We start from the raw sequence: 27,595 nt of genomic DNA, 5'->3' as shown, positions 1-27,595 counted from the left end.
GACGGAATTCGAGATGAAGGATTTGGGTAATTACACCAAATTATTCTTAGGTTTGCAAATCGAGCACCTTCAATCTGGAATGTTAGTGCATCAACCTGTCTACATCCAGAAAATATTGGAAAATATCAATTTGGACAAATCATACCCAACTAAAACCCCATGGTTGTTCGGTCACTGGACTTAGAGAAAGATGTTTTCCGACCACGGGAGGAAGGAGAAGAGATGCTGGATCCTGAATATTCTTATCTCAGTCTCATTGGAGCGCTAATGTATCTTGCAAATAGTACCAAACCAGACATTGCGTAGTGAACCTATTAGCAAGGCATAGTGCTGCTCCAACAACCAAACAGCCGGTTGGTTGAAGTGGCGGCAGGCTTCTAGCGTCCTCTGTGACAAGAAGGTGCCACAGAGGCTAAAAGGTAAGTTCTATAGGACGGCGATTCGCCCGGCGATACTATACGGTGCTGAATGTTGGCCTATAAAAAGGCGACATGTCCAGCAACTGAGTGTAGCAGAGATGCGTATGCTGCGTTGGTTCTGCGGGCATACAAGAAGAGATAGAGTCCGGAACGAAGAGATTCGAGATAGGGTCGGAGTGGCACCTATTGAGGAGAAGTTGATTCAACATCGGTTGAGATGGTTTGGACATGTACAACGGAGGCCTCCCGAGGCGCCGGTGCGTAGTGGAGTTTTAAAGCGGGGCGATAATGTAAAGAGAGATAGAGGTAGACCTAGACTAACTTGGGATGAGACGGTTAAGAGAGATCTTAAGGAGTGGAATATTGCTAAGGAATTAGCTATGGATACGAGCGCTTGGAGATTAGCAATTAACGTACCTGAACCGTAACCTTTGTTACTTTTTGTTTAACCCCTAACTCTTCCTTTTGTCTTGTGCCCTTTTTTGTGTTTCTTATTCTTGTGTTCCTTTTGGCTTGTGCCCTTTTGTGTTTCTTATTCTTGTTTTCTATGGGTTTCATCTCTAGCCTACCCCAACTTGCCTGGGACAAAAGGCTAAGTTGTTGTTGTTGTTGTAGTGCTGCTCCAACAAAGGGCCACTGAATTGGGGGAAAACAAATCCCTCAGATACTTAAATAGCACAAAGGACCTTGGGTTGTTCTTCCATAAAGCCCAAGATTCTAGTTTAGTTGGATATACTGATGATGGCTACATGTCTGATCCCCACAACGCCAGATCATAGACAGGGTTTGTCTTCCTCCATGGAGGAACAACCATTTCATGGAAATCGTCTAAGCAAACCCTTGTGGCGACATCCACAAATCATTCTGAGATCATTGCACTACATGAAGCCTCACACGAATGTGTTTGGCTACGCAGGATGATAAACCACATAGAGCAATCATGTGGAATTGGCTCCATGAAAGCACCTACCGTTATCTACGAGGATAATGCTGCTTGTGTTACACAGTTGCAGACATGTTATATCAAGAGTAACATGACTAAACATATCGCTCCCACGTTATTTTTCCCGCACGAGCTCCCAACTTAGCCGATCTTTCAACCAAATCTCTACGAGCCTCTTCATTTAAAAAATGTGTTCGAGGGATTGGTATGCGGCGGCTTCAGGAGTTGCAGGATTCAAGGGGAGTGTCTCTTGAAAATTAACCGCGTTAACATCACATTGAACTCTTTTCTTTTATGAGTTTTTCCCATAAGGGTTTTCTCATATAAATTTTTTAATGAGACAATGTTAGCATAAGCCTATGCCTTATCTCATATTTTCCCCACCAGGGTTTTTCTTGAGATATCAAAAGGACATAAAATAAAAAATACCTAGGAAGCATTATTATATCATCATCAATTATTGTCCGTGGAGCCTCTCACCAATCTCAGGATGGTGATGCAAAAGAATAAAAAAACAGAGGTAGTAGTTAAACACACCAACTACTACCACACAGTGAAAAACATTATTCACTTCTGTACGATATTATAAGCCACCACAATATCCATAAACTATAATATAATATAATATAATATAATATAATATAATATAATATAATATAATATGATATAATATAATATAGTACTCGCTCTGTTTCACCATGTATGTCCACCGCACACCATAGAACTACAAGAACAAACATCCTATGTTTTTATCATCTCAAACAAACTAGCGAAGTCATCGCCTTCCAATAAAACCAGTTTGTCACTATACGTAATAGTAGTTTATCATCATCACCACAAAATAAGTAGTTTATCATTATATAAAAAACTAGTTCATCATAATCACCATGAATAAACTAGTCTATCATCATCGCAATAAGTAACTAGCAGCTCATCACCACAAATTAACTTAAAATAGCAGTTTATCATCACAAACTTAACCCTTAATAACATAATTAACCACTCCCTTACTTCGACACAATACAATTCGTTTGCAACGTTGTGGCTTACTCTGTCGGTGATAGTAGCCCTTACTACATTTCAGGGGAGACAAGGGTCCACCCCATGATGATGGTGCAGGCATCGGTCATGATGCATACATCACCGCTACTGCAAAAGTGGACATCATAGGGAAGACTGTGGGAGTCCATAACAGTGACAGCACATCTCACCCTGGGGCATTCGTGCAAAGCGCGACCTGCTCTGCTGCACAAGCTACTACAGCCAATGTCACGACCTTCTCCGCCTTGCAATCCGTGATCACAGTGGCCGCGCATGCTACCACTTCTACCATAGCGGGTCTAATTTCTCAAAGGTGTTCTTAAGGATAGGATGTGTTCACGGGGTATCAATTTTGTCAGTTCAGAAGCATATAACAACGAAACAGAAGCAAACAATTCGGATTTAATTTGCTGACACCAACAATTGTCCAAGTTCTCGTCTCTGATGGTGATGGTGGCACACACCACCTTTCCGGTTACTCATGCTGCGCTAAACTTGTCACGCGGCGCGGCTGGCGCCCTTCTCGAAACGCTTGACCAGATCCAGCAGGTTGGCGTGCGACGACCCGCCCTCCTGCACGGCCGCCCTCGCCTTGGCGGCGAGCTCGCGCGCCCTCTGCCGCCTCCTCTCGGCCTCCTCCCCGCCGCCCATGATGTCCCTCACGGCCTTCTCCACCACGCCCCGCCCCACCAGAATCTCGTTCCTGGCCTGGAACATCAAGGGCTCCTTGACCCCGACGCTGACGCCGATGTCCAGCACCTCCACGGCCATCTTCTCGTTCAGGAACTGGTCCGTGAAGTGCGGCCACGTCACCAGCGGCAGCCCGGCCGCGATGGCCTCCAGCGTCGAGTTCCACCCGCAGTGCGACACGAACCCGCCCACCGCGGCGTGGGACAGGATCGCCGCCTGGGGCGCCCACCCCCTGACGAGCAGGCCGCGCCCCGCGACGCGCGCCTCCAGCTCCCCCAGGAAGGCGCGCACCGTCTCGTCGTACCCGCCGGCGTTCCGGACCACCCAGATGAAGGGGTGGCCCGACGCCTCCAGCCCGAGGCCGAGCTCGACGAGCTGCTTCGGGCTCGCCTGCGCGATGCTCCCGAAGCTGACGTACACGACGGAGCCGGGCTCCTTGCCGTCGAGCCACCGGAGGCACTCCGCGGCGCCGATGGCGGGGGCGCGGTCCCCCCTCGACGCCAGCGTCGCGGCGCCGTGATGGTACAACGACACCGGACCGACGGTCCAGACCTTCATCCCCCGAGCCTCCGCGTAGGCGGCGACGTACTCCGGCTCCATCTCCAGGACCGTGTTCACGATGACGCCGTCGGCCTCGGCGCGCGCGCGCTCGATGTAGTCCGCCAGCTCCACCCACTCGGGGATCGGGATCCCGCGGAGGAAGCCCGGCGCCTGCGCCCTCGTCACCACGACCTTCCTCTCGAGGCCCGGCACGACGACCGGCGCGTTGCTGTCCTCGACGCCGTCGTACGCGTGGAACCTCTCGAGGTTGTGCTGGCACAGGATGGTGAAGGCGCAGATGCTGAAGAAGCTGAGCCGCGGGACCCCGAGACCGGCGGCCAGCTCCGTGGCCCAGGGGTTGAAGACGTCGTTGACGACGCAGGTTGGGTACGGGTCGTGCGCGCGGAGGTAGCGCTCGATCGGCGCGCGGAGGAGCGCCACCGCGCGGTAGTAGTTCATCATGTACATGGGCTCAATGCGGTCCGCGTCGTCCGCCCCTTCCGGCAAGCCGGCCGCGGCGTAGTCGAGGGGAAAGTCGACGAGCCGGACCGGCAACCCGGACTGCTGGGCGGACTCGACGGTCTGGCGCACCTTCGAGGTCGTTGACGGGGGCCCGACAATGGTGCAGACCGCGCCGTGGGTGGCCAGCAGCAGCGCGGTGTCGACGGCTGGGATCAGGTGGCCGCGCTCGTTGAGCGGGACGAACACGAAGTGTGCCGCGGCCTTCGTGCCGCCGGCGCCATCGTCCGCGTCTCCCAGGCCGAGGGGCGCCGCTGCTTGTCCTTGGCAAGTCATCCTGATGACGTCGTCGATCGAGGCCAATCTGCTAGCTAAAGCCTAAAGGGCAGGGAAGGGTGGTTGATTTTCTTGGCCTTTTTTGTGTTCTTGGCTTCCAGTTGCTGTGCGTGTGCCGTTTTTTATAGATCATTCGTGGGGTGTTGTTGCTCAGCTTAGCTTTGGCTCGCGTCAATACGCCCGGCTGTGAACAACACACTGAAATGAAACTAGCTTAAACTAGCTAGAATCTGCAAGTGTTTGCTACTCATCCCCGGCGAAAATATCAGCGGATGGGGAATCACTTCAAATGGAAAGACTACTGAACAGTGAACACATCACGCTATGGAAAATTCAAATTCAAGCTATTGGTTGGTTGAAATCTGTCATCTCGCAACGACGACGAGTGGTGGACGACGACAAGGTGACATATGACTACTAGTGAGAGATTGCAACGACGACGACAAGCTCGTGTAACACGCGCCATGTGCATAAGTATTGTTCTTAGGTTTTTGGTTAGGTTTAGTGCTGGTTAGTTGTTAGATCCGTAGAACAGTATTTTGTGTTCCCCTGCTCCTCTGCTCGGCTGTTCCCCCATCCAGCCGCATCTCTGCCTGCATCTGCCCCCTCACGCAGCGGCGGCAGCGGCACCACCAGTCCCAATCACCAATCACCAACCGCGTGTTCCACGTTGCGCGCCAACTAACCTGCGGGACCCGCACCATTGATCGCCCAACGAATTATTGCTCCAAAGTACTGTAAAATCCTAAGGACGGGGTAAGCAGTGTTGCGACTGTGAGGAGGATTCAGGAAAAGGTGCGGGCATGGAATTAGGCAACTAAAGTAACTTTAGCCCCCGTTGTGTCGTAAATTTAACATTAATTAGAATTATTAAATATAGATTAATTATAAAACTAATTGTACAGATGAAAGCTAATTCACGAGACGAATCCATTAAACTTATTTAGTCTATAATTTGATAATGTTATGCTATAGTAAACACATGTTAATGATGGATTAATTAGACTTACTAGATTCGTCTCGTGAATTAACCTCCATTGGTGCAATTAGTTTTATAATTAATTTAACTGATATTCAAACATCTGATACTCACCCGATCCAACCATGCTCTTACTCTGGGCGCTCGATCGGTTGCGGCGAAACAAGAACCAACCAGAGGCGAGGGCAGTTACTGTACGTGCGTTGCTACCGGGGGTTAGGAAGGCAGCAGAGAACAATTGACGGCCACAGATGAGATCGACAATGACGCTCCAACTGTCTCCATTATATCGGGTAGTAATTGCAGTTGGTAGACCTTATTTGTACGGATATTATATAGATGTATAAAATATCTTAATAAAATTATTATAACTAGAGGTGACTAATGTTCATATATATATTTAGAATCACTAGGGAGGCAGCGTTGCTATGGATAAAAATGTATAAGTATCATATATATGCACTTGTCCGTGCGTTAATTTGTAGAGCTCTACGTGATCGAGTCGCGGATGGAGGGCTAATCCGACTCGCATACAGGACGGACCAGAGCCCACATGGATGATAGAAGTTGGATCAAACAAAAATTAAGGTGGAAACATTATTTATTTTAAAATAGATAAAGATTGACATGGCTGCTTCACTTCATCTTTTAAGAGTGTACAGGCGGGGAAGGTTGAATTAGATTGTCTAAACACTACTTTGCTCTAATAAAAACTGTGGAGTAAATTACATAGCTGGTCTCTACACTATTTCGGATTATCATCTAGGTAAATCAAACTCTGAAAATTCAGTTTCAATCCTGAAGCTATTTAATGTGGTTCACCTGACCTGTCCTCCACGCGCTGATGTGGCGCCAGGGTGGATCTCCAGTTCTCCACACAGGCGCTAGCTTTCTCTAGACTCCATCACCTTCAAACGACCGGTTTTAGTTGATCAATGGGAATTTCTCATTAATATGGAGAACATTAGGACCTTGGAAGAAGACAAGTTGGATCCGGAGATGCAAGGGCTGGCTCATTGTGGAGCTGCAACACTGCGAACAAATGGACCAGGTAGAGGTTCCTCCGTGTGGCAAAGAGCTCCTGCTACGCCGCTCGATGCTTACCCGTGGTAATTGATGCATCCCAAGGTCATAGACCAAGCATAAGTTTACGACGATGGGCTAGTTGGGTGCCCAATATTGAATGGGGATTCATATCTATCTTCCGATAAATAGTTAGCCTATGTATCTTAGATCCATTAGCGGTCCAGTTTGCACATCTAATAGGCCCAAAAATCACAAAGCATGCAGCCCAGAGACCATATTCCGTGCAAGACGTTTTATTTCAAGGAAGACTTTAGAGAAAAAACAGAAATATGTCTAAGCAGAAGTGGTTTGTTGCAGCCCGCTAGAGTGCAGAATTGCAGAGTGCTGGGCACGTGCAATTTTTCATTGTTTTCTCTCACCCTTTGGTTATTTCCTATAAAGATGGTGATATTCACTTTTCTCTCATCCCAGAAGTGCTTCATCACTAGGAACGTGGCTCGCCGCGTGCTTCTGGGATGGGATCTGGGTGATGCGGTTTTGTGGCTAAGGTCTTGTTTGCATGCCTCTAGATTTTAGAATTAGCAAGAGGCTAGGTTTACTCAGATTCTTGGATTTCATAATCTATAGTACTTGGATAGTAGAAAGTTATAGCAAAATCTAAAGAGAAAAATCCGGTTTACACTCTCGAACTATTATAAAAGTTCGATTTTCAACCTTCAACTGTAAAACCGGATAACAAAAGCCATCTAACTATCGAAACTGTGTAAATTTAACCCTTTAGGTGGTTTCAAAAGTGGTTTTGTATTTTTTTAAAAAAATAAAAAATCCAGAGGGATCAAAAAACGAGGCCTAAAGCGCTTCTAGCATAGCAGAATCGTCCTAAACAAGGCCTACGAAAGAAATCCAAGAGCAATCGAATCGGGCCTAAAGCGCCAGCTGGCCCAAAAGAGTTTGCGCATTTACCTTCTCTTGTTAACCGAGCTAATCCTATACATCTTCCGAAAGGTAGGAAGCTCACCCACATTCCAATGTTTGAGATTCATGCAGCCCACCTGGGCTGGTCCTTCCTCCTCTCCTCCTCCTCCTCTCGGCGCGTCGCCGCTGCCTCCCGCGCCGCCGGCCGCGGTCACCAGGTTAGGGTTCCGGGTTGGGGGTGCACAGAGGTGGGCGGGAGGTGGGGGGAGCGGTCGCCAGCGACAGGGTTAGGTTTGCCGAGGTTGCCGGGGCACCGAGCTCCAATGCTCGCCGGCGTTAGAAGAGAGGTGGGGAGATGAAGGAATCGACCACAGGTGGCGGGCGGCGAGGTGGCGCTCTGCCATCAGCTGGGGTGGTGGTTGCCGGCAACCGGGCCAGATCAGGACGGGAACGTGATGCCAGGCCATGTTAGAGGAGGGCGGGGATGCGCCGCTGGCAGGTGGACGGAGGGCGGCGTGGACGGTCGCGGCAAGTGAACGGAGGGCAGCACGGATGGCGGCGGCAGCACCGCCAACCGGAGCAGCGGAGGAGGCGACGGGGGTGGGAGGCTCGTAGGTCTAATAGGCTCGAAAATAGATGGCTTATTCATCTCCCGGAAGCATATAGGAGCCCCCCGTGGCCCAGGGCAGCAACCTAACCTGCCATCCGCGCTTCGCTACCCAACTGCCACTAGGCCTTATTTATAGCCCGCCTGGTTCCCGCGAGGTTGGCCTAGCTAGACTTCATGTTGATACGGCCCATTATCCCATGGTGGCACGGGAGCTGAAGGTTAGGAACACCGTTTATTTTTTTCGTTTCGTTTCTTTTACATGTTCTTTCCCTTTGCAGTTTTCTACACTTTTCCCCAGATATTTTATATAACCATCTGAAAACATCATTCACTAACGAGTGTGCTATGGGTATATGCCAAGTCTCACGAGTCATGTATAAATATGTGCCAAGACAAGCGTCACAGTCACTGTTGTCCTATGTACCAAGACGAGCTGGGCGTTCGTTGCAACACAAGAATGTGCAGTCCAGGCGTCCAGCTGCTGCTACAACAATAGTCAATAGGGACCCGCCGCATCTCAACCGGAGCTGCACATTGCCCCTCCGCTTATATCTGCACCACAGCTTAACGACAACACAGAGAGACAGCAAAAGATAACCGAAAAGAACCTGCACCTCTGCAAGTCTGTATGTGATGCCAATGTGAGCACAACCACAGGGTCAGAGCACAACGGGCTATACAGAATACAAGCAAAACCTGTACATTTCAAGCCACATGCCTTACACATACCGGTAACAACAAGTAGGTGCATTGCAAAGAGACCTGTAATGAGGTATTCATAAATAAAGGAAACACCATACAGCTACCTCTTCCTTTTCTACTATTAACTACTACCACCACTACAGAACACCACTGGCGCTGCAGTTAAATACCACCCCAACAACGGCCCATGTCCCTGTTGCTGCTCACGTCCTAGTCAAAAGCATGGGGTTTGGCACAGAAAACCTGCCAGCAGAAAAGGCCCAAAACTTAACATAGTTTAGTATCATGGGAAAATCTCATTCTAGATTAAATATTCATATATATATGAAAATCATGTCTGTTCCAATGGCCACTTGCCAAATTATATTTATCGTTGGCAATAAGTTTTTTTGGCCTGAGGTGAAGTTACAGGGTTACAGCTATTTCTCTTGATTCCACAGGTTATTTTCTCTCAGCAGTTGACTCAGGCCACTTATCATGTATTTAGATATTGAGCAAAGTATAAATGCGGTTCCCCAATGCATGAACGACCACAACGAGCAGCATGGTATTGCAATAAACCATTTTAAATCATCAAATTCCATGAAGGCCTAAGACAAACTAGCATGTTAAGCCATTTAATTATGACATCAAATCAATCTGAGATTCTAAAGTAGTTCTGAAGACTCTCGATGTGCTCCACCACAATACAAAATTCCAGACCTTAAAGGTAAAGTACACTAGTAACAAAGAATATCTTATTCAATTTTGTTTATAGTTTGGGACACCTGTCAGATATTTCTCTTTCCTTTCTCTTAGCATAGATTGGTTTCAACTAAATCTGGTATCTTCTCTATACTAACCTAAGTTCAAAAGCAGGCATTAGAGAGTCACACAATCTCACTTTTTAGCAAATCCAGTGATACATCAAACCTATCAAGAAGTTCTAAGTAATATTAAAACATCTAGGATGCACTAAAGATACACTTAACATTAAACAAGCAATAAGGCAATCATGTTTATGCACATGACATTAGTTGATTAAGATAAAATGCTTCCTAAGCATTTCACTCAATACTAATAGCCCAACCAATTTTATATATGATGGAAGAAGCAGTGTGGAAAACAGTGAATTAACTCGAAACTATATGAGTGCAACCACTGTGATGCAACGCATTATATTTGCAATATAAAATATCAAATGAGCATTTGATACATCTTTTACAGCACAACAGTAAATGGTAGATTTGGCCATTATATTCAACATTGTCAAAGAAGGAGCAAAGTGTAACACGAGGGACTGAAGATTGTCACGTAACACCAGAAATTAACAACAGGTGATCATGTCCTAACCACAATGCCTACTGCTAATCTATCTTTCTTAGATGATTATCAGGGACTGGAAAGTTCAAAGCTCAAGTGGCTGGTCTACAGCAAAAGCTCGAGTACAAACTAATCTCCTAATAGAAACTTCGGAATCAAAAGTTTCAAGTACAAACTGTAGATAGAATAGATAGTGCATGAATATTACAATCACAGACACCTTAAAAGCCCAACACTCTGTCATGCATAGCAATAATTTCAGTATGCAGTCAGATGATTTAATCAATATACTCAGGACAACATATTGACTCATTAGCTTAATCTATTAAACCATGAACATAAAAGGGCAATATTATAAGTATATGCAAGGTTTATGTGTTAGTTCACTTGAAGGTGATCTTTCTTTGACAACAAGAAATGCTTCATTGAAATAAATTACTTAACTATACACTAAAGGCAATTTTAGGCTCTAATATCCGGATTAACTAAAACTGACACCAAGTGGGAGAGAATTACATATGTAGACAACAATTTAAAAATAAAACATGCACAAAAATCATCATAAATTACTCAGTGTACAATAAAGGCATTTAGGTTCTACTATCCAAATTAACTAAAACTGACGCCAAGTGGGAGAGAATTACATTGGTTGGCTATAGACTGCAACTGAAAAAAGAAACATGAGCATGTATCCTAAAGAAAAGGAAGCTTAAGCATGCAAATACCTGATTCAAGTCTTGATCACTCTTCCTTTGTGTCCTCAGAATCTGAGAAGGGCATCAGAGTGCATGAACCAATGATGTGCCCATTAAGGCATACATAGTACTCAACAGAATCATCATCCGCATCCAACCTCGTGGAGGCACTGCTCGGTATCATATTTGGTTGCATCAAGTGCCATAGCTTTGTTTTACAATAAGGACACACCTCATTCGGATGGAACGTTGCCTGCCTCTCAATCAACATTTTCTTCATATTCGACCCAGCAAATGACTTTAAGATACCCCGGAAGAGGCCCAAGTCACCTTCCTCACCCTGGTCAAGATGTTCACAAGACTCCGAGACATACAACACATCTGACCTGCACTGTGGTGGCAATAAGCTCTTCCCCAACGTCCTAGAAAAACGGGTCCTGTAGACAAAGTGCCCTGGGATTGGGACATGGATGTTACTAAACAGGTCTCCCCTAGGGCACCCTGAGCAATAGATAAGAAGCTTCCCTAGGGCTTTCCAGTTGCCATCGACAATATGGCTTCCATCAGAGTGCAAATCCTTCATCATCTTTGGTGCTCTAGCTTGGCAGAATTCCTTCCAGAGCACCCTCTTGGCGAATTCATCAAACCACTTACATACGCCGGAGAAGATAGCAATCATCTTTGGGTTCCAATTCATGTGTTTAAACACGAGATACATTGCATCCTCACTGATGTGGCCCTTGAGGCAAACACAGTTCGCGGAGTGCGTACAGCGGTGCCGCTTAACCACCAACTCCATTTCAGGCGATCAGGTCAATTGGGCCCAACTCTATATAGCCATTCAATCCTGCTCCTGCAGCAGTTCAGTACGACAGTTTGAGATGATATTCGTCATGGATTAACCAAACATTGAAACTAGCAATCACTAGATGATTAAACTAGTAAGTCAACTAGCAATCACTTCGATATTCTTCTGCTGCCAACATTACGAGGCCAATTTTTGGAAAAATAAAGAAATTCAGCAATATACGCGTAAAATTCTTAGGATTATGACCAGCTAGTACTATCAACCAACCTTTTCTGCCTCAAACATCCACTCATTAATATTAATACAACCAGTAAATGAGGCAAAAAAAAAGGTAATCTCTAGAACCAGTTACCAGTCAGAAGATGGTTGGTGCGGATCTCGCCGCAAGAAACGAATTGATCAAAGAACAAACCAGCCGGCAGAAGACAGACGAGTCCAGGCTGATCCTCAATGCAGCCAACAAAGAAATTCCCCACCCCCCTAAATGCAGACGGGAAGAACCGCCCAAATACCAGAGGAAACACCAGAGACGCATCAAAAATGCACATTTCCAGGCTGAATCGAGCAAAGAAACCTACCTGACAGCTCGGACGGTGCCAAGATCGCTGCTTCCTACCTCCCCGCCCCCGCCTCCGAACCTCCCGCCGGTGCGGCCGAAGCTGACGCGAGAAATTAGACGAACACCTCCGGGTGCTGGGCCCCTCTGCGCCCGCTGAGGTGGTGGAGAAGTGCAGTTTCGGTGGTAAGGGGGGCCAGTTGGTTGATGTCTCGCTTGATTGACGCCGCTCGCCTTCTTCCTGGCTCTCGGTTCTCAGAGGTCTCCCCTGCGCGGAAGGGAGAGGACGAGAGGAAGAGAGGGGAAGCACACGGAGATTTTTGTTTTGTGTTATTATTATATAGACATATAGATAGAGGGAGGCTATGTCTCGACTTTTACTCCATACGCGACCATACATATAATTCTTTGAAGTTGTCTGTATCGTATCAAATTTACCTAGATTCATTCATCGTTTTTCTAGAGAGATATCTTAACAAAGATTGCAAGTTATGCACCCTTTTACAAAAGATTTGAGGGAAATTCGCCTCTCATAAAACCGATAGGTTAGAAAAGAAAAGAAATGATGAGGGCCAACTCGATGTTAATTTTAAAAATAAATATGCTCTAAAAATTAATATTGCGATATCTTCTAACACGCGGCGTACGTGTAAGAAGAGCGGTGACACTTGTCGTGTGTTGTGATTGTTCATAAATTACGTGGCAACTTGTGGATACCAAGTGTCGTAGTACTAAGTTGAGATAGATACATCATTATGTGCATATTATTAGATAAGTTTTGATGTCTAGCTAACTCGACTTTAGTTGTAGAAACTGATACACTATCTAAAATCACAATTGATGTGAGAAGATATATCTCACGCCACCACTTCCACCACCATGAGACCACCCAACACGGTATCAACAGTAGAAAAAGGTGCAAACTACCGATCAGGACATATTGTCCTTTCCATTTTTTGCCTCGTGCATTTTCTTGTCTGAACTTTTAACACTTTCATGGTATTGTGTCACATCTACATGGATCTTCCATCCTGCTGCTTCCAATTATGTTTTATGATTCTCACCTTTGCCATGCCACGGCACAAGCTCTTACTCGCAATCTGATCGATGTTAGTTATGGAAACATATACACTTTCTACTATCACCAATGCTAACAAAGGATATGTCTCCCGGTAACCCTTAGCATGGCGTACTTACTCTAGGAATACATTCATATTTTAAAGTAAAAAACTTACCTTTATATGAAGGTGTACTTACTCTAGTTACATTATATACTATACAGATATATGGAGTTCTTTTTAAAAAATGCCTTGAGTGGATTCTGATTGTATTTTTTATAAAGTTCTCAATAAAACCAAAAAAAAGAAAGTAAAGATTTAAAGGCTTGGATCTTGACAAACAGATGGAGTGAATCAATACCGCTTTCTATATGGACATGACTAGTATGCCCAGCTAGGATGCATGGAAGTGTACTCTACATTGTCTAAGGGAGAATTTGGACCTCCACATGGAACAGAGTACCGGAACACTTGAAACTAACTAAAGCTCACCGTTAAAACTAGCATGTGCCAAGTTGTTGCTTTTTCTAGATGGTGTGTAACTGTCAAGGGCTGGTAGCGAGTGTACAATGTTTTGAATGGCCCTCTGTTAGCGACAGGGGCGTGCTCACACTGGCTCCACTGAGAGCTGTTGGATCAAAAACCAACGCTCGCGATTACTGAATACCCACGCGCTCGAACGGTCCAAGAGGGAGCTGACGGTCATAGTTGCTTTTCCTTTCCGCCTTTGCGTCCTTGGTCCATTCATGGACGTCAAGATCAGCAAGTTGCGAGCCGAGGATGACCAGCGAGATGCCAAGTCGATGGCACGCTTGTGGGCTGGGTTGCAGATGATGAGGGTATATTTGGGAAGATACCCATGCCGGCCAAGTTGGCTTGCTCACTTGCTGGTTGCTGCTATCATCTTCTCGCCTCGGCAGCCAAGCGACCAACCACTTGGCTCCCCGCTTGCCAAGTTGCTCCTGCGCCCCTAATAATGTCGCAGAGAAAACAACGATCTTCAGCTTGCTTTCGTGAACACTTGGGCAGTGCTGGCACTCTGCTCGTTGCACCCTCTTGTTCCTATGACTGGATGTTCATACACTGCCCTAGTCAAGTACTGTTAGTTCACACTTTACTTTTCTTCATTTTGCTGTCGTTTTCAGAATGCAATTCTGTTCACCTGCCAAATACGTAGTTGTAAGACCAGATGATTCGTCGGCTGGCCGAAAATAAATTTGCAGAAACTTCCAGAAGTAAAGCTTCAGATACGCCGCACACCATGCCATTCCAAGCACTCCGGCTATGACTAGCTGCAACTGATTCCCAATATGATTTTGGACATCAGGTTTGGAGCATTGTAATTGTGCAACAAAACGGATGTCAACGGCATCAGAGCACACTGATCGTTTGGAATGCAACAGAGAGGCCTTTCCATGCAAACTTGAGGCAATCACCTGACATCTAGTCGAAGCCAAAACATTGCAATAACATTTGCACTTACAACAAATACTAGGGGGTTCGGTTACACAGATCAAACAATAGCATTGAGATTTCACCTAACAAGGAAATCTCAAGCAAATATTTCTCTAACAAGCCAGTCTAGGCTTGGATAGGCAAAATACAGTATCAAGAACGAGGGAAGTGCAAACAACACAGTGATAAGGATGTACAATAACAAGACCGCTGCGCTGGCAGGGATCGCATACAGCACTATGAGGAGGAAGATGAACACCAGGGGAAACTTGGCAGTCAGGTGAACCAGGAATGACAGCGACTTGCGCAGCGAAGCTTGCACCCTCTCAGAGTTCAGGAGAGGGATCCCATGGTTGGCATGATTTGCACTGGATGTGTCAGCCTGTGGCGGGAGGGGCCGTCGAATGGGGTTTGCATAACCTGCATTTCCATTTGCTCTGCTGCTGCTGCTTGGCAGCCATGGAGTATGTTGCTCACTATGAATAACAGAGCGTGATCGTGCACGCTCACCATTCATCCCCTCAACCATCCAAAGGAGGAAGTAATTCTTGCGTGGGAATATGAGGTTCCCTTTGTAAAATATACGGAGTGACAGAAGGTTGCACCAGGGACAGCAGATGAAGAACGGAAGCTGGATTGGCACCGTTGGAACTTTGATGATAGCCCATTGAAGGCCTAGGATGCAGTTCTTGCACATGCTGTGGCCGCACCATAGCACATAAGGCACGTTCTCCACTATGTTGAAAGATTCCCAACATATTGGGCATTCCAGACCTTCTTCCCTGCTTGTGCATGAGGATGCCTCGTCATCAGAACAAGCAGCACTGGGAGAGGCGCAATTTGGAGGACATCTCTTTGCCAGCCCAGATGTCCAAGCATTTGATGCAAAACCCCACATTTCAGAAAGCTACCTTAAAGACCCTGATTTGACTTGCATAAAAAATTCACTTAGGGGTAGACCTGAAAGACAAAGTACATCATGTATGAGGACAATGGCAATAAAAAAAGAGAGAACCAAATACCAAAACAAAACCAATGTATAGCTGATGTTAGCATTTTACTAAGAGGGAAGACGGAAAACCAATATGCATAACAGAAGCACATGTTCAGGAGATAAGAAACAACTAACTAATCAGAGATCAGCATAAAGTCACAGACACAAGGGTCTTTTAGATCCATTGCTTGCCTTGTGCAGCTAGGCAGGGGAAAACTAGGCCACACGAGCAGAGGCTGATAGAAGCATGTTAGCAGTCCTAGTTGTTTTTTTCTATTGCTTTGACGTCACAGAATAGATACTAAAACAAGTAGGTTTTTGTGTCTAACTAACCAACACATTGCTAGGCAAGACTAGATGAGCAGCTGCAGGAGCAAGCAAAAGAGCTAAAAATGAACAAGTTTATCTGCTCATCACTAAGCAAGTTTTACTAAAGCATGACTGCACAGGATACTCGACAGTACATAATAGCACAGAAGAAACCTTCTGCCTTTCATAGATATATGAATTTAATTAACAAAGTGATGGTAAAACTGGAACTTTATAAGACGGTTAAGATATGAGGTCACTTTTTTTCATGTCATATTAAAGAAAATAGAAGAAGCGAGTGGAAGGCATTCGAATCATGTATGATAGGCAAACAGTTAAAATGTCTGGACCTTTTTTAGCTTGAAAGCTAATATGAGTTAGACATGCATCAGTTATGTTCTGTTTCATATCACTTACCAATGTATCCTTGTTGCAAGAATTTTTATGTATAAAAGAAACATTGTGCAGCTGACTTAAAACTCAGCTCCTAACTTCAACTAGGGCACATCATTCGCATATGGCCTGATGGCAACCCAAATAAAACAGGGACCCAAGAAGTCTCTGGAGAAACTGCGCAGGCAAATGGCATCTATGTTTATCAGGAACTGGCACTCTGTTTAAAATCTTCATTTCTGTTAATTTAAAATCGAGTAGCATAATTATGAAACAACACTTCCAACAGGTCAATAAAAATTGACATACCTAACATAAGTAGTTCCATTTTGCAAATGAAAAGATTTTATCCAACTAAAAGTTCGTAAATCAAGATCGATTGTAGAAACTTATTCTAAAAAGCCTATCATACACAATTCAACAATCCACTATTACTATAGTATACGTTAGCAGCGCTGATGAGCAGCAGATCTTAACAAACACGAGAACTTATGAAGCCATATAAACACTGAGTTTTTCATATCACGAGTGTGATGTTTCATGTTTTCCTTTTTTAAAAAAAGGCACAATTCATGTTACGAAATGAAACATGCTGTGACACACTTGAAAGTAAATACTTTAAACAAACAAATAATAGAGTGCAGAGTGCAGACTTTTATCTGATTATCTGAGAAAAGTAACAGTGGCTGCAGTTATCTAAAATTCTTCCTGAAACGCTTTATCAAGAGCTATAATCTTTTGGACCATGCAGTTATTTTGACTTTCTACAAATAAGAACATGCTGCATGCAAACAGATTCCTTTGGGCTACTAATAAGAAGCAAGCAAGGCATGGTGTGCGCACAAAAAACAAAATGCCAACAACATCCTCCCCTAGAATTTCTTTCGCTGAAGTAACCTAGTGATAGCTAGGAAAAAGCAACAAAATAGTTTATTGGTCATGCTAGAAGGCCCAGAATCCACTTTCATTATTACTAATAAATAAGAAATATAAAGCCACAGAACTAGGTAGAGAACCGGTCTTTATAGATCCTGGAAGGATGCAATTGGAGAATATGTCCAGATCTGAACGCTATCAGCAATTGCGCCTACAGAGTTACAGACGCCAAGGTAAGCTTAGTTACTTGGCTACACTGTTATGCTTTCAGGACACTTGGTTAAACTGTTAACATCTGGAACAAGGTACGAACCTAACTCCCTCATGTATGCATGTGTTTGGATGGAGGGTTCATGAGGGTTGGGATGGGTTCGACCCAGATCGTCCCGCGTTTGGATGGAGTTCCATGTGGGTTGGGACGGACCTGGATAGGAATATTCTGCCCAGATGCGGGTTGAACTGATCCCTTCGAAACGAGGGGAACAAACGAACCCACTTCGTCCCGTCAGCGCGGTCTCCCTCCGTGTCACGAGCGAGGGCGCAGGGCAGCGTGGATGAGCGGCACAGAGGCCGGCAGCGGGCGAGCGGCCGGTGCGGCCGAGCGCGAGGGAGCATGGCGGCGGCCATGGAGGGCGAGAGGTGGAGCGCCGCACGGCGAGGCGGGACACAGCGGGGGTAAAGCAGGCGGCGGCGTACGGTGAGAACGCGGAGGTGGAGGAGCTGGAGGGAAAGGTGGGCTTCCCTGCGGAGGAGGCAGCAGTGGACGGCAGCGTAGTCGAGGAGGCCCAGCGGGCGGACGCGGCGCTGCACTGCTGCAGGCCTCCTCCGCAGGGAGGCCATGCCATGCGCCGGCAGCCCGTGCCGTGCGGTGCGTGGCAGTGGAATGCCGGGGGCGGTAGCGACACAACGCGGCGAATCGGGCAAGATTGGTGTGGGGAATCTGTGCCACGAAGGAGACGACAGTGGCAGAGAGTGGGGGAGGTTAGGGAGCGGCGCGGACGTCGACGCGGAATTGCCGAATTGCTGCACAGGTTTCGGCAGCCGCGTGGGTGGCCGCCATGCGCAGGAGATGCAGTGGGCACCTGGATCCTGAGTCAGACATTCCCAGCCTCCACGCGAGCTCAAGTTGCGGCCGCGCGCTCATCCCTGATCCTAGGCCCAGGCAAGCAAGTGCCTCTGGTCTGTGATGAGGAAGCCACAGAGGAACGGAGCAGAGTGCCAGCCAGCAGAATCAGCGCGGCGGCAGGGGCCGGCATGCAGGAGCAACGCGACGGCACGAACAGGGAGCGGCAGGAGCGGCACGGCACGTGCGCCCGAGGAAGAAGAACTGGCAGTCGATGATAGGTGGGTCCCATCGATGACAGGTGGGTCCCACAGCTAACGGTGTCAAATTGCCATCCATTCTACTCACCTCGTCCCTCGAACCAAACAGAAAACTGGGTTGAACCCATCCTCCTCAACCAAACACGAAATGGGTTCACTCCAACCCAAAAAATAGGGATAGATCCAACCCAACCCACTTGGTCCCCGAACCAAACACATGCTATATTTCCTGGATACAATGTAACTGATTGTTGCATGGGAGAACTTGTGACGTTCAATGGAAACCGTACCAAGTCCAATTTAAAAAGTTGTTAACTTGTTATAGTCTAACCACAACTAGAAAAAATTCAGTCCATATGTTTTTAAATTGATCGAATTCAAGTAATCAAACAACCTGTTGGAACTCTATGATGACAATCATTACACTCTAGTAGAACTATATGTGAGGTAGGCTCCTGATACATGTGGACTTTCAAACAGTTACTCTACAAAAAGAAATTCAGCTTACCAACGCTACTTGGCAAGGCAAGTGATGTTGTATACGGTGCTAATGTATGTCAGACAACTCTTTCCCCATGAAAATTAGCAATTTGATTCCTTTTTCCACTTATGTGATATCTGGTTCCTTATTAATTACTAATTAAAGAAAAATAATTCAGTGCCAGGACACATTTATGCAGAACAGGCTTGCTTGTCCCTCATCCGTGCTTATGTGTGTAACCACATTCAAACTCTCTCAATGCAATCTAACGCGCAGCTAGCCTAAGAACACCTTATCATTGCATCATGGGCGCCTTTTTTTTCTACCACTTTCTACCGAGAAAATTGGATATTTGGGACTCCGAATGTTGTGCTTCGCAGTTTTGCGATCCCTAATGTCGACTTCGCAAAAATAGCTCTCCAAACATATGACACTTGATTTTCTTGCCATTGTGTGTATTTTCTCTCTTTTCTAGTATTTCTCCATGTATTTGGCACATGTTTGGACAATATTGCCCTTCTGTGTTTTTTGCACCACGTACTTTCTGGCCGCCGCTAACGCTTTGTATTCTCTCCCGATCGCGACCTAGGCGCCGCCCCTCTAACCTTGGCCGCCGGCCGCCGCCCCATCGCCGGTCCCCGCCCTGCCCTTGTCCAGGCCACGCCAGCCGCCGCCCCGCCCTCCTCCAGCCTGTCCGAGGCCGCTCGCAGCCACGCAGCGCGCCCGCCCTGGCCGAGGCCGGCGCCACCCTGGCTGAGGGCGCCGGTGGCCTGGCCGCGCCTGCCCTGGCCGAGGCCGGCGGCACCCTAGCCACACCTGCCCTTGCCGAGGACGGTGGCAGCCTGGCCACACCTGCCCTGGCCGAACCTAGCCTGGCCGAGGCCGCCGACGGCCTGGCAGCGCCCACCTCTGGCTGTGCAGCGCACGCGCCCAGATCTGGAGCGGCCGAGGACAGCTTAGTGATGCCCTTAATTGTTATGCCAAGGTGATGCCCTTAATTGTTTCTGTTATTGTTCGTGTTTAGTACTCGCAATCATACAGTTAGTGATAGATGTGCCCTTAATTTTTTGTGCATAAAAATGATATGCACAATTTTTTTTTTGCCCAGGTGGAGGCGGCCAGCCAGCCTGCCAGCCCAGGCGCAGGTGGCGGCGGCGGCCAGGAAGGCACGTCGGGAGAGAAAAACGGGAGACAAAAGGTACGTGGTGAAAAAAACACAGAAGGGCAATATAGTCCAAACATGTGCCAAATACAGGAAGAAATACTAGAAAAGAGAGTACATACACACAATAGCAACAAAATTAAGTGTCACATGTTTGGAGGCCTCTTTTTGCAAAGAAGCCTATTTTTGCGAAGTCCGTGTTAGGAATGGTAAAACTGCCGAGCGCGACATTTGGAGTCCCAAATATCCAATTTTCTCGTTTCTGCCCACAGATCAAAGCTTCACACACTCCAACCGAAAAAATCTATCCAACAGTCCACAACCAAATCCCGTTCTTCATATACTGGAAACACAACCGCTGGACATCGGATCGAACAGCCGAATCACATTTGGCGCAGCAGGAATCAGACGACGCACGCACGCATGGAAGCTGGAAGCCAAGGAGGAAAGTAAAAGAAAAAAGGACGGCCATAGTGCTCCTATCCAGGTTAGCAAGCGCCCAAATCCGTCGCGCCTGAACTGAACCCATGAACCGCTAAATTCGTACCGATTCCATCAACACGGAGCGAGAGACGGCTGGGGCGCAGGACGCGTACCTGTCTCGGCGAACCCCGCAGCGTGGACGGCCTCGACCCCGGCACCGGAGACAGGCCCCGCTGCTGGCCGGAGAAGAAGCGCTCGACCCAATCTGCTCGTCTGAAGCGAAGGGGGCAGGGAGGCCCAGAAACGTCGTAAGGGGAGGCGCTCGAATCACATCAAAGGGGGAGCTCCCGCGTCGGGACTCACCTGCAGCGGCGGGACGAAGGGAGGGAGGGAAGGTGGGAGACGCCGCGGCCGCCGCCGTCGCAGCTCGGCTCGCGGAGGGGAGGAAACGAATTGGGGATCTGCGGCGCGCCGGGGCGGGGGCGGGGTCGCGGAGGTGTGGATGGTCAGTGGCAAATGGAAGGAAGGGGCTGGCTGGGTTTGGAGGGTTGGGCGGCCGCCATGTGGATGCGGTCCACAGGTCTGCCTGGGTGTGGGACCCACACGTCGCAGCCCACGTGTCCATTACGTGGGTGCCACTCTGAATTTTTTTTCCAGGAGCTGTCAGGCAACCATGACGATCTACGGTACAAATCACCTGCTCTCGAACCCTCCCTCCCATAAAAAAAATAAAATTGTGTGTTTAAAAAATCCCACAAAAAGTACAATTGTAAAGATGGGATCCCACACATGCCTAATTAGGTGGTGAGATTTGATTTGCACGCTAAAACTAATTATATGACCTTTTCATAACACTATTAATCTGTCTGAAAATAACTAGAATTGCACTCTTTATAGAACGGAAAGAACGGAGGAGTTGCACTCTTTATATAACAGGAAGACGGAGGAGCAACTAGGACTAGATTAAAGCTAGGTTTGGTTACTATAGGATTTATTATAAATCCCGGTACATCGGATGTTTGATGCTAATTAGGAGTATTAAATATAGATTAATAACAAAATAAATTTCATAACCTCTAAACTTTTTGCGAGACGAATCTATTAAGCATAATTAGTCCATAATTAGCTCATGTGATGCTACGGTAAATATGTGCTAATTATGAATTAAGTAGGTTTAATGGATTCGTCTCGCGAATAAATTCTAGGCTTATGCAGTTAATTTTATAATTAACTTATATTTAATCTTTCTAATTGGTATTGAAATATTTAATATGATTGGACTTATTATAAGCATCTGAAATCCAATAAAATCCAAACACAGCCCCTTGTTTTTTGCTCACGTACACGCAGAGAATTCACGAACTCCATCCTCGCTCACCTCCGTATGCATCGATCAGTCTCCAGCCTCACTACTGGACAACAAGGCTCCATGGCTCGAAAGGTTCACCAAAGCAGGAGAGATGCCCTCTTTGTAACCAGGAGTAGGGCAGGAAAACATGCAAGACTCGCTGAGCTGAGCACGTGTGTCTTCGCCGCCAGACCCACACAGGTTTGGTTTCCTTTGCTGCAACAAGTTGGTCTCCAGGATTTGGCGCCAATGTTAGAAGATGATGTGCTCAGTGCTTGGTAGCCCGGCCACTAAAAAGTGGCTTGAACCCTCTGATGGCTCTTGGTGCTTGGATAATTTGGAAGCATTGGAATGATTGCTTCAATGGCGCATCTCCGAGTGTTCAGCGAGATCTCAAAGATTTGCCGGCTCAGTCTGAAGATAATCGTAGAGGTAGGATTTGCATATGTGTGTTTATTGGGGTGAGTGTGCATGCGTTGCAAGTGTCTGAGTTGTACTGTGTAATTAAAAAAAATGTTCAGCGAGACTATGCTTGTTAGAGAAGAAGCATAGCTTTGGGGCTTGGTTGGAGCCAGAGGCAGTAGCAAATCTATAATTTGAAGTTAGGGTGGTCCAACAAGACAAATAAATACATTTCAAACATCTTCTAATCCATTATTCATAAAACTTGCCTAAAAAAGCTTACAGACTTCAAATAAGATTACAAAACGATTGCTGCAAGTAGCAAGGTATATCGATAGAATTGATTTCTATGATACAAGCTACAAACCTAAACTACATAAATTAAATGCGAATTACTTGATTATCTTGCAGGCAGCAAGCTTGCATGCAAATTACAATGTGAATGTGCTGTCAGCTGTGGACGTGGGGTGAAGAAGGTGCTTCCTGTTATCTGTTGCTGCATACTTGCTAGGAGCTAGCGGCCGTGCTGTGCTGCGTCACGCCGGCCAAGGGCGCACGCGCCTGCAAGGGAGCTGTCGCACGCGTCACGTGGGGCGATGGCTAGCCCCCGGACGCGGGATGCTAGGATCCTCGTTGTCGTAGGCATGCAGCTCGCGCCCGTGCCTTCCATCCTAACCATTGCCGATTGCCAGCCGCCACGTGCCACACTGCTGGAATCGTTGAACTCGTTAGGGCACGTACAACGGGTGTCTTTTTCTCATCTCCATGATGGCCATTTTTCATAACCCCCCCCCCTCCCACCTAGCCGAGAGACGGGCGCTCCGTCGCCTCGCGAGACGACAGCCATCTCCCGTGCTCCGAGGCGGAACCGATGATCGCAGCTCCGTTGTACGGCCTCATCTCCTAGAGGCGACGGTGCGCTCGGATCCCGCGCGCATGCAATAGATTTGGGCGCGTGCGGGAGTTTTCCGCGCCAAATCCATCTCCGCCTACCATATCTCCCGCCTCCCAGTGTCATCACTTTCCCCCAATCCGCCTCATCCATCTCCACCTCGCACTCTCCTCGTCTCCGATTTGGGTGCGCCCGAGATGTCCACGCTGGCCGCAGCTTGGAAGAAGAAGGGATCCACGCCGTTAGCGTAGATGCGGCGGCGGCCCCAGCCCATACCTTAGGTCGCGGTGGCTTCTCGGCGGCGACAGCTCGCTCCCTCAGTCGTGGTGGCGGCTCGGCACCAACGGCCCGCTCTCTTGGACGTGGTGGCGGCTCAGCAGTGGCAGCGACCCGCCCAACCAACGGTGTTGTCGGCATGGGCACGGTGACAGTGCCATCCTCCATGGATGGATCCAGCGGAGGTGGCTTCCCCAGCTCTTCGTCGTCCATGGATGGATTTCTGTTCCCTCCTTCACCGTCTCCAGCTTGGTTTGATGCGGCCGGCGGTGATCCCTCTTCTCCTGGATCATGGTAATCACTCAAAACTCATAGATCACAGTGCACTTTTTTCCTGTAATTATTACTCCACAATATTATGTGCTGGTATTGTATGCTGAATCATGGTTTGATGCTGGTATTGTGTGCTGAAAATGTATGCATTTTTCTGTGATTATTACTCTACAATATTGTACCTGATAGTAATATACAGTCATTAGTCTGCAAATGGTTTGATCCTACCTGATAGTAATATACAGCTCATGCACTTGCCTAGTTCCAGGAAAATCATATCTGTTGATTCATTAGCATATGATTTTTTTCTGAAAACAGAACTGTTCATGTGTGTCTGCTTATGGTGATTATCTATCACCTCCTGAAGGACAGATATGAAAGTTGTGTGTTTGCTTATGAATTTTTTCTGAAAACAGAAATAATATCTATGTTTCCTGCAGGGACAAAGATCCACGTCCATCCGGTGGTTTCATGGGCTACTTCGGAAATCAGCCACACAACTTTCATTTGGTTGGTGCACCTATTTATAACAGCCCTTTGAATAGACCACTGTCCGCCAACAATGATGCTAGTTCGCCGCCTGAAGTGGAAATCTTACTTGGCTAGCCTTACAATGACAATGACAATGTTAGGACTGAGAGGAGGATCCTATGGACAGATGAAGAGGATCTTAGATTGATGAGTGCTTGGATAGAACATTCAACAGACTACCTATAGAGCTGATAAGGGTGGTAACCAATACTAGGGTGTGGTTGTTGAATCCTGCAACAAGACTACCCCACCTCTTCGAAAAAGAAATCTAAAGCAATGCAAGGATAGATGGCACAAGATTAACAGGTGGATGGACCTCTTTGAATGTGCTTATGTAAAGGCTCGCAGAGTATTTACAAGTGGATATTCCGATCAAATGTGGATTGATGCAGCCCACAAGTTCTATGTGGAGGGCACAAAGATGCAAAGCTAGGACCCTTTGTTGGGATTGAGGTTTGGAAAACTTGCCAGAAGTGTCAAAGTGGAAAACATACAATGAAAAGCTGAGGAATGTACGTAAAAGGAAATCATTTCACCTTGAAGGAGACTCACAGGAACATGATGAAAATTCTGATGAGATGCCAAAGCGACCAATGGGTCAGAAGGCAGCTAAAAAGGCAGCAAAAGACAAGTCAAAAGGCTCCAGCAGTGATGACGATGGTAGCTCAAAGGAATCTGCTATTGATCTAGACAAATTAGATAGATATAGGAAATTTCAAGAGGAAACAAATGCAAACCGCATGAAGATATTGGAACTGCAACAAAAGCTATCATCTGAGAAGCTTGAGACCATAAAAATTGCGCACCTTACAGCACAAGAGAACAAAGAAGGAAAGAAGCTTGAGAAAGAATCAAAGATGATGGAGGCTTATAACAACCTCATCTCACAAGATACAAGTTCGATGTCCGATGCGGAAAAGGCGGAGCAAGTTGTTGGCATGAAGTATCTTAGGAAAGCCCTTTTCCTGAAACTGTCTGAACAGGTAACTTGAGCAACCTATACATGTTAAACAATCACTTTCATTGTTGCCAACTTGACATACATATATGCACTATTTTGTGTAGGGTTTTTTTTGGCGGAGCTAGGATATGAGGACTTGATCCTATCTGTTATTGAAACTTGATCCTATCTTTTAGTGAAACTTTATCCTATCTTTTAGTGAAACTTTATCATATCTGTCCAGGAACAGAGCTTGTTGAATGTGTCCAGGAACTTGCTATTTTTTTTCTGAATGTTAGCTATTATCTTATTATGGTTCACTGCTATTTTTTTCGAATGTGAACAGAGCTTTGCTAGTATCAATTACATTCATAAATGGTCACTAGTGCTTGTCACTAGTGCTCCACTAGCATCAGTTACATTCAGAAATGGTCACTAGCGCTCCACTAGTATCAGTTGCTAATTGGGCGTTTCTACTATGTATGTGAATGTGTTAGCTATAAAATGGTGCTAGTTTCATCCTGCCACTATACATTTCTCCCTTCCACCACCCTGCTATAGTTAGTTCCTATGGAGCCGCATGATGAAGAAAACGAGGTGCAAGATGCCGAAGACTTCGATCCTACAGAGGTGCTCACCATCGAAGATATGCTAGCAGAGGATGAAATCTTAGAAGATATTGTAGCAGAGGAATTCAAGGCCAACATCGATGAAGAAGCATCAGCTGTCGCTGTCAACAGAGTGGACCAAGGAGGAACATACCAAGGAATCGAGAAGCAGGTCATGAAGATCTTGTCGCTAATTATTTTTCTGCAAATCCTATCTACACCGATGAGATGTTCCGTAGAAGATTTAGGATGAATAAGCCGTTATTCCTATATATCATGCGCACATTTAGTGATTGGTCTCTTATTTCACCCAAAGACCCGATGCAACCGGTAGAGATGGATTTTCACCACTTCAAAAGTGTACGGCTGCTATTAGGATGCTAGCTTATGGAACCTCGGTTGATCAACTTGATGAGGTGTTAAAGATTGCTGCTAGCACTTGTTTGGAGATTTTGGGAGCTGCTAGCACTTGTTTGGAGATTTTGGGAAAAATTGCTGAAGGAGTGATTGAAAATTTGAAGAATATCTACACCCTCCAAGAAGCGATGAAATGGAAAAAATCTTACGAGAAAATGAGGCTCGTGGTTTTCCAGGAATGCTGGGAAGCATCGATTGTATGCATTGGGTGTGACACTCAGTTAAATAGCATGGTCATACTCTAGATCTTTAGTGTGTTGTTATGTACAAAATGTAGCAAAAGTGTGTTAAAAATCTTAATGTTAAGAAAAAGTGATTGTTTATATAATTATATTTAAATCAGGGTCCTTTTGTGCTAAATGGGTGAATATAGAGGGTAGAATTCAAATGTAAGAGGGTTATTTTGCAAAAGTCCAAAACTTGTGTTTAAATCGCAAAAGTAAGTGAAATCACCTTTTGGATTTATGTGTAGTGTAGTTTTATTTATAGGATTTACATAAAGTTTGAAAACTTTGCTAAGTTTCATGTTAATTTCAAAATTGTTGCCCTTCTACAGATGAACCCTAAAGCAAAGTTGTAGATCTTGAAAAACCCTGCACTTTTGCTTTTGGGCCCATCTACATTTGAGCTTTGGTTTGAAAGTTATATGTGCATTACAGTGAGGCCCCTATGTTTTCTACTTTTTGCAACCGGGTCCTCCATCGTCTTCCCCGAGCCCCCGATCTCCTCTGCCCCTCTGCGCGCGCGCGTGACTCCTGCCGCCGGCCGCCCCCGAGCACCTGCAGCTCTGCGCCATCCTGATCTCGCTCCACGCGTCGCCCGGTCCCTTCTCCCACCGCCCGCGTTGCCCTCGCTGGCCGTCCCTCTCTCTTCCACGTCGGGCAGACGCTCCCGAGCGGCCGCCACGCCGCCCCGTCGGGCACGCCGGCGCCGCCCACCACTTTGTGCCTGGCCGCGTGATCTCTCTCTCCCTTTCCTTCTCTTCTACCAATCGTGCGCTGCTACAAAACCTGGTCGAACCCCCTCTCCCCGGCTGCTTTGCCTTTTCTTTCTTCTCGCGACACCGGAATCCGCCCGCATTCCTCGCCGGCGTCCACCGCGATCCCTCCACCCCGACCAAATCCCTTTGGCCTTTTGCTTCCTCACCTCCTCCCCTAACCCCCCAACTTGATCCAGCCCAACTCCAGGCACCCCCTCGCCGGAATCACCCCCACCCCGAGCCGCCCCTCACCGGAGCCGCCCGGGCTTGACCTCGCCGTCGACAGCATCCCTCCGCCACCTCCTCGGCCGATCCAAGTACGAAGATCACATCCCCAACTCCCCCTGGTGCTCGTGCGCGCGTTAGTTTCCCCTGTTCGCCGGCCCTTCGCCGGGAACGGCGATGCGCCGCCACGGCCGCGCACCTCCCCGTCG

At 46.9% G+C, this 27,595-nt stretch overlaps 3 protein-coding genes and 1 pseudogene across 5 annotated transcripts; 1 reads left to right on the top strand and 3 right to left on the bottom strand.

Moving 5' to 3' along the window:
- Window positions 1–2,717: 2,717 nt before the first annotated feature.
- Window positions 2,718–4,702, bottom strand: LOC112878168 (UDP-glycosyltransferase 73C5-like). Its single transcript, XM_025942593.1, has one exon. It carries the CDS (start codon window positions 4,426–4,428, stop codon window positions 2,902–2,904), a length of 1,527 nt encoding a protein of 508 aa, XP_025798378.1. The 5' UTR covers window positions 4,429–4,702; the 3' UTR covers window positions 2,718–2,901.
- A 3,848-nt stretch (window positions 4,703–8,550) lies between these two features.
- On the bottom strand, window positions 8,551–12,352 carry LOC112877257 (EID1-like F-box protein 1). Of its 3 annotated transcripts, none has more exons than XM_025941497.1 (3): window positions 12,044–12,352; window positions 10,688–11,510; window positions 8,551–8,903 (listed from the first exon to the last, which is right to left on the bottom strand). In XM_025941497.1, the coding sequence occupies exon 2, from the start codon at window positions 11,454–11,456 to the stop codon at window positions 10,704–10,706; it is 753 nt and encodes a 250-aa protein (XP_025797282.1). In that variant the 5' UTR covers window positions 11,457–11,510; window positions 12,044–12,352; the 3' UTR covers window positions 8,551–8,903; window positions 10,688–10,703. The 3 variants fall into 3 exon arrangements, with proteins under 3 accessions (XP_025797282.1, XP_025797284.1, XP_025797283.1); XM_025941499.1 differs by having other exon boundaries at window positions 10,688–11,504; XM_025941498.1 differs by lacking the exon at window positions 12,044–12,352 and adding an exon at window positions 11,818–11,990.
- Window positions 12,353–14,516: 2,164 nt separating this feature from the next.
- LOC112875347 lies at window positions 14,517–21,028 on the bottom strand. The gene is made up of 3 exons (XM_025939167.1): window positions 20,859–21,028; window positions 20,669–20,768; window positions 14,517–15,494 (listed from the first exon to the last, which is right to left on the bottom strand). The coding sequence occupies exon 3, from the start codon at window positions 15,430–15,432 to the stop codon at window positions 14,632–14,634; it is 801 nt and encodes a 266-aa protein (XP_025794952.1). The 5' UTR covers window positions 15,433–15,494; window positions 20,669–20,768; window positions 20,859–21,028; the 3' UTR covers window positions 14,517–14,631.
- Window positions 21,029–23,063: 2,035 nt separating this feature from the next.
- Window positions 23,064–26,762, top strand: LOC112873241 (annotated as a pseudogene).
- The last annotated feature ends 833 nt before the right edge of the window (window positions 26,763–27,595 follow it).

The sequence above is a fragment of the Panicum hallii genome, chromosome 9 (assembly GCF_002211085.1).
Source record: "Panicum hallii strain FIL2 chromosome 9, PHallii_v3.1, whole genome shotgun sequence".
Classification (NCBI taxonomy): domain Eukaryota; kingdom Viridiplantae; phylum Streptophyta; class Magnoliopsida; order Poales; family Poaceae; genus Panicum; species Panicum hallii.
The sequence above is the reverse complement of the archived record's forward strand: the minus strand, read 5'-3'. Positions and strand labels throughout refer to the sequence as shown.

Excerpts from the sequence above, each read along its gene's own strand:
- LOC112878168 (XM_025942593.1), bottom strand. The coding sequence starts at position 4,428 with ATGACTTGCCAAGGACAAGCAGCGGCGCCCCTCGGCCTGGGAGACGCG.
- LOC112877257 (XM_025941497.1), bottom strand. The coding sequence starts at position 11,456 with ATGGAGTTGGTGGTTAAGCGGCACCGCTGTACGCACTCCGCGAACTGT.
- LOC112875347 (XM_025939167.1), bottom strand. The coding sequence starts at position 15,432 with ATGTGGGGTTTTGCATCAAATGCTTGGACATCTGGGCTGGCAAAGAGA.